The sequence below is a fragment of the Phodopus roborovskii genome, unplaced genomic scaffold (assembly GCF_943737965.1).
Source record: "Phodopus roborovskii unplaced genomic scaffold, PHOROB, whole genome shotgun sequence".
Taxonomy (NCBI): Eukaryota; Metazoa; Chordata; class Mammalia; order Rodentia; family Cricetidae; genus Phodopus; species Phodopus roborovskii.
The window spans coordinates 27,053,220-27,066,160 of NW_026126459.1; the positions used below are offsets into that span (position 1 = coordinate 27,053,220).

Here is a 12,941-nt window from a genome sequence, read left to right on the forward strand (position 1 = left end):
ACATATTTATATGGTTATATTTTATACTTTGAGACAAACTTGTAAAAGCTTTTCCTGTGATTTGCTTCAAATTTACAGTAGTAGAAAACTGAGTAAAAATTTAAAGAAAAGAAAAGATTTTCAATAAGATGAAATCCTGTAGGGATGGGGTCCATGGGGCTGTTTTATATCTGGTGACCTGGTTAATCTGTGGTGGCCCTTTGATAAACCAGGCGGCAGTTTGTCTATTTAGTCTAACTATAGTTAATCCAGACTTTCTAAAAATATTTCTGTCTTCACGAAGTAGCATGGAGTTTGGAAATACAAATAAGATACATTTGTAAGTCCAAGAAGATATTTAGAAGACAGGATCCCATTGCTATAGTTGTATTTCTCTACATTATATACTTCAAAGGTAGAAGATTTGAGAAGAAACTGGGCTCCATTTGAGTTTTCTTAACTTTTTTTTTTTTTTTTTTTTTTTTGTATTTGTGTAGCATGTGCACACACATAGAGGTCAAAGGGCAACTTGTGGGAGTTGATTCTCATCCACCTATGGATTCTGGAGCTTGAACTCAGGTCATCAGGCTTACAGGCATGAGTTATGTCACCAGCACCTAGCACAGCCTGCTTTTAAAACAAACATTTGTCCATTTGTAGTCAGTTTCCATTCCTACCCTGTCCCTAAACAAGCCATGGCCTGCTTCTTATCACTGCTCTTTTGAGTTTTCTACCAGTTATCTTAAGTGAGATGACAAAGTTTGAAATCTCTTCAGACTTCCTTAATGCCATATTTGACTTGAATGCACACTGTAGGCTGGCCCTGTGGCGCACTCCATGGCTGGTTAATACACTGTTAACACTATTAAATGATATGCTTCATTCTATTTATCTGCTCACCCACTGATGAGTGTTTGTATTTACTTTGAGATAAATATTTTGGAACAAAATTACTGTTTATTGGCTTTTTTTTTTTTTTTTTTTTTTTTTTTGTTAATGTAAGAAACTTTCTAATTGTTTTCTAACATGACTATACTGATTTAACATCTTGCTTGAAAAGTGAGAGTAATGGGGTTTGGGAGGATTATTTTTGTTGTGGTGGTGGTAGTGGTTTTGTTTTTCACCCGACTCTGTTACTTTTAAACTGGGCAATGGTATGTGTTATCTCTTTGTGGTTGTAATCTGCATTCTCACAGTAAATGATATACTTATTATTAGGCATATGGCACTTCTTTGGTGAAGTCTCTTCCAAATTTTATCCACCTTTTTTCATTTGAACTGTGTTGCTATTTTAGTTCTTTATGTATTTTGATAGTAGTCCTATACTCTGTAGGTGTATATTTTGTGGTTTTTGAAATTTTTCTACTGGTACATTTTAAAAAGCAAATATTTTTGAGAATGGTTTGGTCCAATTGCACATTTATTTATCTATTTATTTTTATTTTAGGCAGGGTCTCACTATGTAATCCTGACTGGCTTGGAACTTACTATGTAGACCAGGCTAACTGAAGATCCCCCTACCTCTACCTGCTAATATTAAAGGTGTGTGTTACCACACCTGCCACAGAGTTGTTTTTTTGTTTTTGTTTTTAATTGCTAAGTTGTACTTTAGATACCATTTCTAAGACATTTTTGTTTGATCCAAGGTTACAAAGATTTGCCCTGTGGTTTTACAATTTTTATAGTTATTATCACTTATATTTTTCAGCCTACATTACTATTTGTTTAGCCTGGTAAATTGGATAAGATTCAAGGGTTCCTATATGGCAGTGTACAGGGTGTTTATTCTTGCTTCTGTGTTTTAAGACACTTTCCCATTGAATGGCACTTTGTCATAATTGGTTGACTGTATGTGGGAGTATATTTCTGAACTGTTGTTTTTTCCATTGACCGCCACTATGGCTTTATCACTTACTGAAATCCATACTGAGAAACCAGTGATTTCCAGATTGACTTCTCCTACCTATACACAACAGGGAAGTAACAGCAAGTAAAACTATATGAGTTCCCAAACAAATATGTTCGCCACACATTGTGCAATTACCGAAAGCACTCTTGTCTTTTCCTATGTGGTTTCTTCTGTGAGATTTGATCCTGTAACTCCTGCATCCTAAAGCAGAGTGCTACAAAAAGTCTTCCTTTTTATGAAAGTATAGCTAATGTGTTGGCCATGATTAGTTGTTTTTATTTATTTAGTGAAAATAGAGGATTCATAATTTTCTGTGTGTGTATGTGTGATAATGATAGTCAGAATTTTTTTTTCCTTTCAAAAAAAAAAAAAAAAAAAAACTTTAGCCTATGGGGGAATGTGCATGTTCATGTATGTGTGCATTTGTGGGGAAGCCAGAAGTGAACACTGGATGTCTTCCTCAATTGCTGTCTACTTTATTTTTGAGCTGAGGTCTCTGAACTTGAAGTTCATCAATTAGGCTAAGACTGCCTATCCAACGAGCACCAGGGATCCTCCTATCTCTATCTCCCAATCACCAAGATTGTGGGATTATGCTGCTGTTCCCAGCTTTTTATATTGTTCTCAAGGATTAAATCCAGATCTCACACTTATGTGGCAAACACATTACTGAACAAATCCCCCTCTCCCAGCCCTGTGATACTTAGTTTTTTATTTTTATGTTTTATGAGAACAAGAAATCCCATTCTTTTCTAATGTTGCAATGATTTTAATCAGAAATTTGTGGGGAGGAAAAAAAAAACTAGGCAGTTTAGAAGTCTAATGGGAAATTGTCAACATGTATTTGAGGTAAAGTACTTATGAGTTCTCTAGAGAAGTTTTCGGCAATATACATGTGTCTGGGTGTCCACATATGTATGTGTCAGTGTGTGCATCTGTGGTTCTCAGAGTTCAGAAGAGGGCATCAAATCCCTCAGAGCTGTAAAGAGTTGTTTGTTAAACACCAGCTTGTTATATAGGTACTGAGATCTGCACTCCAGTCCCATGATTACATACCATTTGCTCTTAACTGCCAAGCCATCTCTCTAACACCTCGAGAAAGGTTCTTAAGATGTTTCCTCATTCCATAAGTTTCCCTGCTTTGTACCTTTAGTTAGTGTTACCCTCTCCCTACTACAGTCCATATAAATGTCCTAGCCACAGTATGCTAATGACCGTAGCACATGCCTGTAATCAGGGGGCAGAGGCAGGTGCATATCTATTTCAAAGCTGCCCTGGGCTACACAAACTCTCAAGTTCCATGTCAATAATTACAACAAAAGCATATTCATTTAAAACCCAGTCACTATAGCAGAAACAAGGAAGAACTCACTTGTTCGTTAACTTTGTGTAAAAATGTATTAAGCACTCAAAGTTCTTGGCAAGTTAGCAAGACTGCTTTCATGTTTCTGTGTTGTTCTCTACAGACACTTAGACCAACCATGTAATTTTATCATCTTGAAAAGTTGTATTGAGTTGCATTTATATTAGTTATACCACCAGTATGGTATGGTGTACCTTCTGATAGCTCACAAGAAGACAATGATACTTTGAAAGGCTCTTTAAATATCAGTCACATTTTAGTATCCCTTTAAAAAGTTTCACTGATGACTCTGAATGTTCAGCCACAAGAGTGGTATCAAAAACTTGCTTGAATTTATCTAAAAAGTCATAATCAGTGCTGAATCTGAATTTGTTTGCCCAAAGCATCACAGTGCCTGGCTGGGAAAGGTATACCATAGTAGCAAGTAGCTTATCCAGATAGTAGTGGTGATAGACCACATCAGAGGCCAGGACATAATCGTAATAAAAGTTTGACTTGGGGAATTTCTGGTCCAGATCTTCCCCCCATACCAGTTCTTTCACTTCAGGTAGATAAGCTGTGCATGCCAGTGTGTTTTTTAAAAGATTGTATTGAAGATTTCCTAGAACATCAGGCAGATCTGTTGCAGTGACTTGAGCTCCTAAAAGAAAGAGAAATGGTAATTTGCTGGAGACATGTAGGCGGCCAGCATTTCCTTTACTGGGAGACAATGAATATCTTCATCTCTTAAACCATGCCTTTGTTTGTAATTTGTAACGGATGTAATTTAAGCTGGACAGTCGCGACCTGAGCTCTCTGTACGCCATATTTGATGTCAGTAGCACCCCAGTTTGAACCTCCACCCCACTGATGAATGTTATAGGGATTCAGTTTCAGACTTTTGGAGTCTCAACTTCCTTACATGAAAACTAGTAGTCGACTAGATTCTCCAAGACTGTTATCTCTGAATAATTAATGATGTCTGTCATTTGACATTTGGAAACAATTCAGTGAAATTGTGGCATATCCTGTCAGTAGTATTGTCACAGGAAAGTTGTCTGTTTGTTTGTTTGTTTGTTTGTTTTGAAATGAGAACAAAAGGAAACAAACCTAAAAGACTGGACACAATGGAAACCAGGCCTGGTCCAGCACCAATTTCAAGTATTTTAGCACCTTGGAGGCTTAATTCTTCTGCATGGTCTTCCAAGTATTGGCACAAAGCTGTAGCCTAAAAGGCATTAAAAACAATTTCAATTTGGGAAGTGGATCATTACAAGCTAGAAGCAGATCACTGTATGCTTGTAATTGAACATTAAGGTAACTCTAAATATTTCAGCTTAGTGTTTTGTAAGAACCAAAATAGCCAGACCTGTAAGCACAGCACTGAGGGACTTGAACCAGCCTAAGCTACTGGATGATTCTATCTCTTTCCTACAGCCAAAAAGAAAAAAAAAAAAACCTTAATGTCATAGCCATCTGTGCCTGAATATAGTTCTAACTAAGGAACTAGAGAAACAGATTAGTCTTGTTGTCTATGTCAGACCTGACCTCAAAAGACAAAGAAGAAAAAGGAGGATAAAGATAGTTCCACTCCTAGAATAAATGGGGAATGTGCACTGAAAAAGAGCAATTTCTGCCAGCCTTGTCATGTGGGGTCTCTAAGTGCTTCAAGTAAGTGATATGAATTTAAGCACCTTTCTCTCAGTTCTTTTATCAAAATTCAGATTAATTAGGACTGTTATATTGGACAACTGACCAATTTGGGGGTCCCCCCCCCTTCTCCTTTTAGCTGATAAACACTGTCAGGATAGTATTTCTCTAAGTGTTCAGTGAAGATGCTTAACTTCTGTAAGTCTGGGTCTCTATGTCTACATCAGCTCTAATGATGTCAGTCTGGACTACAATATGAGTTAGCAAATTAGTTTTTGTGAATGACACCAAATGTCCTTTTCATTGTTTAATTATTTTTTATTTCTACCTCCCCAAACTTATACTGAGATATAATATCTCATTGATTCACCAAAAAGAAAAAGTTTTATTTGTGTCAGCTGGGCATGGTGGCACACATCTTTATCCCCAACACTCAGGAGACAGAGACAAGAGGATCCCTATGAATTTAAGGCCAGCCTGGCCCAATTAATGAGCCCCAGGACAGCCAAGACCTTCTCTCTCTCTCTCTCTCTCTCTCTCTCTCTCTCTCTCTCTCTCTCTCTCTCTCTCTCTTTCTCTCTCTCTCTCTCTGTGTGTGTGTGTGTGTGTGTGTACCTGTGTACCCACACACACAAGCATCCATCTGTCACTGAAATGTCAGCAATTCCCTGAGAAAGACTAAAACACTAAGTATGTGCAAGAGATTAACAAACTCATATGCACAGGCCAGGATTGAAGTCTGGACATGGAAATGAAAGCAGTTGAGCTGCAGGAAATCATTGGCCAGGGAATTTCTGAACACCTCTTATTGCACTTCATAAGGTGAATAGTACAGTAACCTCATTCACCCCATTATATGTGTTCCTATTGAACAGATAAATATCTGCAAGGGTAATAGCAGTTATCTATGCTGTCAAAGATACTCTGGTGGCAGGGCTAAGACATGTAAACCAGTTACAAAATACTGTGTTTTACATGGCATAAGCAAGGCATACAAGTGGGGCAGGGAGGAATAGAGGCTACTGGGTAGTCAATTCAGCCTTCCACATGCAGGGAGAGATGCACCAGCTGAAGAAAGATGCAGGTGGCCTGCTAGGTGTGAGTACTAGATGTCAAAACAGCACCAAAGCAAGGAAGGAGGTTGTGGTTGGCAAGGAGAAGATCTTGATGGACCTTCAATATTATCACAGTGGTCCCCAAAACATACTCTGTGATCCTGTGATGATGGCTAAGGCCAGCCTCTTTCTGAAGACACTTTGCCCTCCAGTAAGTGCATATGAAGTGTCATTTTGACTTTTCAAACCCCCAACTCTATCCTTCCAAGTGAACTCTGAAGTAACCTCTTTTCATGGACAGCTGCACCATAAATCACACAGGAAGTACCATTTTCCCACTTGGAGATACCAAGAGAGGCCAGTTTGGTGCACAACAGGCTGAGGCCTTTCTTTTCCTGATGTTTACCATCACTGTAGTTACCTGTTTGATATAATAGGAAAGAAAGCGGGGAGGTGTGGTGTTTGCAAACTTCCGGGTTAGGGAAAAGACCTTTGCTGGAAGGAAACCATAACCATGTGTAAATACTAAAAGAGCCTCAGACCCAGAAGCCCTGGCTGTTCTCATTATTACCAATCCCCAGAATACCTGGAAAGCCCTTTGGTACCCTCCACATGGCTGTTCAGTGCTCCCCAGAGCCAACATCATGGCTTCCCAGCTCAGAGTCTCTGTACCATGTCATATCATATGTGCTATTAGGCAGCTTTTAAGAAATAATAGTCACAACCTTCCATCCTTTAGCCAGTCTTCAATCAAAATCTCCCTTTCAATATTACTCCAAAGGTCTGACAATTTCTGCTGTGGTCCCTTTCTGATCTGAACAGGCTGGCATTGGGAAGATTGGTAATACTGGGCCCCAGAGCACCCCAGGGTTAAGGTTCACCAAGCCTCTGAACTTCCTGAGCCCTTGTATTCTCAGCTGTGAGGTAGGATTAATGTTGCATCAATAATTACAGCTAATGTGAGCCTAGGTGTAGTGCCTTATTAATCTTGACAACCATGTCAGCAACTATTCTTATCATTATTCACATTTGAAATATGGAAACCAGAGAAAAATAGACAAATGACTGCCTATGACCACACAACCTGAAAATAATGGACTTTCGTCTGTTTCAATACCATACTCACATGCATGGGAAGCAAGGGGTAGAGAAATGGTGCTGAATGTTTCCTCTGCAGTGTCTGCCTTTTGCCTTGTGAAATAAGTCTGAAATCAATGAATGGTTGAGAATGAAGGGACCCCAAAGGTGCTTACTGTAAATTCTCAATTATAAATTCTTAACTTTTCTCATGTCTTAGTTGTATCAGTTTTATGTCACATTTCCAATGTGGTCTACTTAGGTCACTTGAAAGTATTCAGTAAATATTGTTTAGGGGGATGTGTAGCTCAGTGATGGCACATTTGTTTGTCATGATGAGGAGGAAGAGAAAGGATTGGCAGGGGGCAAGAGGAGGAGGAAGTTACAGAAAAGGGAAAGGAGAGTTTTGCTTCAAAGCCAGTGCTGCTGGAAGAAATGCTTTATGTCTGCAGAAGCCTAACACAACCAAACCCCTGGGGTACTACCAGGCTGTTACTCATTGATTGGAAAAGCACAAAGGTGAGAAGACACATGGCCAGTTGTCGTATACAACACAGATGTCTAAAACATTTTATCTCCAGAAAGCCTGACCACAAGTAAATATCAGTTCTCACCCCTGGCCACACCACCGTGCCATAGTTCTCAATGGATTCTTGGATGATGATCTTCTTGCCTGCAAACTGATAATGCTCTTGTGTGTAGCTGGCATAGTCTATAGGAACAAATTTCTGGATACTATGAAGAGATGACTCTATCCTGTCAGACTCTGTGAAGCAGAAAAATCAGATGATGAAAACAGATGAAACTGTTTCTCTAAGGGGAGGGCCACCATCAACACCTCTGACTACATAACAAAACTGAATTGCATGGGGTGATGGGGACTGGAATTCACATGTAACCCTTTAATAATATGACAAAATAACAAAGGATGTCCCTGGTCTTTCCTTAGGTAGGAGAATACAGAAGAGCAGACCTGTCTGTCTTTTGCCACCAAAAGAAAGCAGTGTTATCTGGTTGTATGCAAAGTGGCCTGAGTAAGATCTCTGAACTTGGAGGATAAACACACATCAGGCAATTTTTAGGTCTTGGGTATAGTTTTTCTTGTATTAGTTATAACTTTTTTCTTTTAATTTTAGACAATGTTGTGATATCTTGCTTGTACAAATAAAGCCTGTCTGAAGGTCAGAGAATAGAGCTTGCTGCTAGCTAACTACAGAGGTCTGGAGGTCTGTACAGACAGGAAGTGAGGTAGCTGGGCAGAAACAGGACATAAGCAGGGAGAAACAGGAACTTACTCTTTTGTCTGCTGAGATACTAAGAAGGTAAGATGTGGCACTGGTTTGTTCCTTCTCTGATCTCTCAGACAAGCTTTATTTGTACAAGCAAGATCATAACATTGAGGTGATGTAGTAATCCCACATGTTGACAGGAGCATGTTCTCCTAAATCTACAACTACCCCTTAAAAGGCCCAAGCTACCCACTGTTGAACTAGTTCCGCAATCCTGGTGAGGCTGTTAGCTTAACTCCAGTTATTAAATTACAACTGCTTTAAATACTCCTTTAGCCCCATGAACCATGATAGCAATTCTCAAATATCATATCAAATGAGGAAGAGAGCACCTGATGGGGCTGGTATCATGCAGTCACAAATCTTCACAGGTTTTCCAGAGTTTAAAAAGAGCGGTGAGGCAAAAAGAAAAGATGACCCACCAGTCATTGTTGGCCAAAGACTAAAGTGGCACCAACAATGGGTAATTTTGTCTTGAAGTAGAGGGGACATGTGTGGTCTTTGTCTTTGTATCCTGGGATATGACTAGATTTTGACAGAGCAATAAAATCTGGGCTCTAGGAAATCGATGAGTCAGAACAGCCACTCAAGGTGAAAGAGGAAGGAGATGAGTTTGAAAAGAACCCTACTCAGTGGTACCTTCCTTCAGGGCAGGCCTTACAGTGACTTCGGGTGATAGTGATTGTTGCAAAGAATTTTAAAAATAAACTATGGCTCATAGACTATGTCTATATACATTTTCATTTTATTTCCTAGAAGTTTGTTATATTTTTTAATAATATTAATGTAGGATATATTAGAGACAGATTCCGACCACAGTGAGAGTGAATGAGTGAGTCATTTATAAGTTAATGCAGGGGAAGCCTTTGGTTCCTCTGATAATTTCATGGCTGTTAACAAGCAGACAGTTCTGATTTCCACCACTCAAAAGAGAAATGAATGCAATGACCCAAGAGCTAAGCTTAACTGAGATTTCAGGACCCTGCTCATCAAGAACCAATCTGGTCCTGGAGGCATCCTCTCCACTGTAGAGCTGCAAGGGACACACACAGCTCTCACAGTGATCGGACAAATAAACCCCATCTATATGAATAACTGGTAAGATTCTAGGTTCAGGACTGTGAGCTGGTGCTGAATATGGTTCCAGCAAATAGAAGGCAGAGGACCACAATGGAGAAATGTTTCACTCCTAGTTCCTACAGAGAGGAAGAGACCCTGTATAAATACACCCACCATAGGTGGTGTATGTTCTAGTGACAGAGAAGATGGAAGTTACTTGGAAAGCATGGGTCACCGTGACATGTGTATGATAACTAAAGGTGAGATTTAAGTGGTTTTTCATTTTTTTATTTCATGTATATGGGTATTTTGCCTTGGTATATGCAGATATGTCTGTGTGTCATGTGAGTACAGGGTATGATACAGTATCTGCAGAGATCATAGAAGGCATCAGATCTCCAGAACTGGAGTTAAGATGGTTATTATCATATAAGTAGTTTTATGTAAGACCCCTTGAAGATCTATAAAGAGAAAAAATATCTGTATTACACTTTTAACTATTGGATCACTTTAAACATCAGGTTTTTAGTGACAGTTATATTTTATGAAATAATTTGAAAAAATATCACCCTCTTTAGCAAGTGAAACATATTTTTAACACTTTAAATTGTTTTAAATGGCTCTCAGGACATCCTTGATTATGTCTATTATTCATTTGCTTCTGAGTCCATACCCAGGTGTAATCCTAAACCTCCACATGGCTCTAAGGGGAAAATACCCCTGACAAGGATCCACCATAGGAGAAATTTGCTAAAAATGCATCTGGATGAAAAGCAAAAACAAATCTGAATTTTCTTTTGCTCTTGTTTCAGTCATACAATATTCTCAAACCTGTACAAATGATAAAACATTTGGGAATGACAATGAAAAATAGAAGGCAATTGTTTGTATAAAGATATTTCTCTGCTACTCCCTATTATAGTTCAAAGAAACCCAAAGTTTAGGAGAAATACAAATTCTTGTGGCTGGGAAATGTGTAAGTTCTTACCTGCTGAGGGTCCTGCAAAACCATCCTCTTGTGGGGTCCCTGGACACAGGGGCTGTTGTGCTATGCGGAGACATTGGTCCATAGCCAGAATCTGCCGAGAGGGGAAAGACACTTCAGAGTCAGCCTTACAGGGTCCCAGAAAGTAGTGCTTATCACTTTAGCATCTGCTGAGTTGAGAAGAACCTCTGCTTTTCAGCTTGGTTCCTCAGGGTGAATAAAGCAGCCACCCAAGGAGACAGTTTTGTGGAGTGATAGGAGGCCCCTGTGCTCAAGAAGAAATGGAAACCAGAGTAGGTGCACCTGGAAATAAATGCTGCCATTCCTTGTCACAACCCAGTACTGTGCAGCTCATCACTAAGTTCTGGAGTTTTAATTGTTTCAAATGACATTTGGAACATATTCAGTGAAGAAAGCCTGTCAATCATTGGGTGCCATTGGGACACTCATGGATTGTGGGTAAGTGGAACCATGGATAAGAAACCCAGCTTGGATCGGACTCTGAGGCTGTGTTGGAACACAGTAGAAAGCACTGCACTCTAGCTAGAAGACTGACCTGACTCCCCACTTTCTGTACGTGGCATCTCTTTAACACCCCCACTCACACACAGGAAGATGGATTTGCAACAAGAGAATTGTTGCACTGATAGGCACAAAAGCCACAGGCCTATTGAACCTGAAAGATTCAGGTCACTTGATGTTTGCTAAGTGACAAAGCAGACACTGCTATTTGGAGGTTAGTGAGATAAAACAGAAACAGAACCAGCTTCAAAATCACAATACTCCCATTGATGTCCCACCGCTAAGGCAAAAGATCACAAGTTCAAGGCCAACCTGGCAGCATAGATAGACTGTCTCAAAATAAAAAGAGTTTGAGATGTAACTGAGTGGCAGAACACTTGGCTTGCATGCACCAAGCCAGTGTTCAATCCAGTTAAGACAGTGTTGTGGCAGAGAATCCAAGATAGAGGTGAAGTTGGTTAATGAGAACCAGAAGTTTGGGTGGACATCCAGCTGCAGCCCACACTGAGTCTAGGCCGCTGCCCTGTGGCTTTCCTGAAATGGTGTCCAATGCTTAGTGTATGTTAAGTCCACACTGTAATCTTTTTCTAACAAGCTTTTGTGGATTTCACTATGTGCATTTACTACCCTGAGTTTATTGCCATGCTCACGGGCTGCTCCATTCTGCTGTTTTCAGCTACTGAGGGTGGTCTCCAGGCAGCACTACTGAACTTGCTTGCATTCAACCACTCTAGCCCATGAACGAGCAGCGAATCCCAGAGGATCCAGGCCATGCAGCATTCATAACTACATCTGAAGAGACTATGTGACCCTGGGGTCTCTATACCAAAGATTTCAAACAAAGGAGATCATGAGGGTGCAATGTGGCAAAGGGGGTGTCTAAGAAGCTAGACTGCAATGGGTGGGTGTGATGTGTCATTTTCATCCACTCATGCCAAGTCATATTCCCTCAGTTCTCAATGTTAACAAGCTAGCCAAGACTTCCACCATTATGCCTCACAAGAGCATCCTTCCCCTTGCAGACACTTACCTGTCTTCATTTTTAGTTTTCCAACTTTTCAGTGACTTCAGGAAGTTAATGGTGTCAACTTTAAAGAGTAGCAGACTGATCATTGTGTGGTACAAAAGTGCTCTCAGTGTAGTGAGGAGCCTGTGGTAGAATGTTGGCCCTGTTACACACAAGTGCATTGAAAATGCAGTTAATTGTGACACCTAACCACGTAGGACTGGAGGCCTGAGAGCTGTAATGCTCTCTCACATATGCAGTCCCCACTGTTGTTACCACCTCCAGGACCATACAGTGGGCATTCAGTATGACCCTGTAACAAGGTGCCTGTCTGTCACATCTGATACCACACATGTAATCTAAGACACTTCTTTATTTCACATGCGGGGGAGGGAGAACATGAAAAATCATTTTGCCAAAGACAGCTGTGAATTTAAAAAAAATCTTACACAACTACTATTGCCTATGTAGAGTCTGATATTAGTTTAACATATATTAGTATTACCAATTTGATATTTCTTAAAGCATTCCTGGTTAGTGCCTTCCAAACCCTCAAATCCTTTTCAGCTTAGCAGTTTAAACATGCCTTTACCTTAGGGAATAGAGATCTCAGTTTGTGTGGCCTCCAGTCTCCAGTGTTTTGTATATAGGACTGCACTTGAAATGATGAGCTCTTTGTGACCAAAAGCCAGCCAGTGGGAGTTCAAGTTATTTATGGTATCATTACCCAGAGTACCCACAGACACATTTCTAGACACTCGCTCTCACTCTCCTGTCCCATCCAGCACACACAGAGCCCTTACAACATGAAATGGAATGCCCCCAAAAAATCCATAATGCCTAAACAGTGACTAGCTCTGTGGTGTCCTGTTGCTGAGGGCAGGGTGAAATGGAGTCTTCTGTTTCAGTTCTAGAAGGATAGGAGGCCAGTGGAGGGAGGAATGAATGGGAACAAAGTGTGGCACATATGTTTGTAAATTCCATAATGAAACTCAGTACTTTGTAGCTAACCTGAAAGAAATTTAATTTAAAAAAAAAAAAGTGTAGCTTAGGATTTCACAGTTCTGC

At 40.0% G+C, this 12,941-nt stretch overlaps 1 protein-coding gene across 1 annotated transcript; it reads right to left on the reverse strand.

Moving 5' to 3' along the window:
- Window positions 1-3,435: 3,435 nt before the first annotated feature.
- Mettl21c (methyltransferase 21C, AARS1 lysine) lies at window positions 3,436-12,568 on the reverse strand. The gene is made up of 5 exons (XM_051190111.1): window positions 12,466-12,568; window positions 10,349-10,439; window positions 7,627-7,778; window positions 4,341-4,458; window positions 3,436-3,891 (listed from the first exon to the last, which is right to left on the reverse strand). The coding sequence occupies exons 2-5, from the start codon at window positions 10,428-10,430 to the stop codon at window positions 3,497-3,499; spliced, it is 747 nt and encodes a 248-aa protein (XP_051046068.1). The 5' UTR covers window positions 10,431-10,439; window positions 12,466-12,568; the 3' UTR covers window positions 3,436-3,496.
- Between the last annotated feature and the right edge of the window lie 373 nt (window positions 12,569-12,941).

Bases quoted from the DNA above. Each gene is read 5' to 3' on its own strand.
- Mettl21c (XM_051190111.1), bottom strand. From the start codon at position 10,430: ATGGACCAATGTCTCCGCATAGCACAACAGCCCCTGTGTCCAGGGACC. The intron at 7,779-10,348 runs GTAAGAACTTAC...TCTGCTTCACAG, and splicing joins TTTTGCAGGACCCTCAGCAG to AGTCTGACAGGATAGAGTCA. The intron at 3,892-4,340 runs GTTTGTTTCCTT...TCTTTCTTTTAG, and splicing joins CATTGTGTCCAGTCTTTTAG to GAGCTCAAGTCACTGCAACA.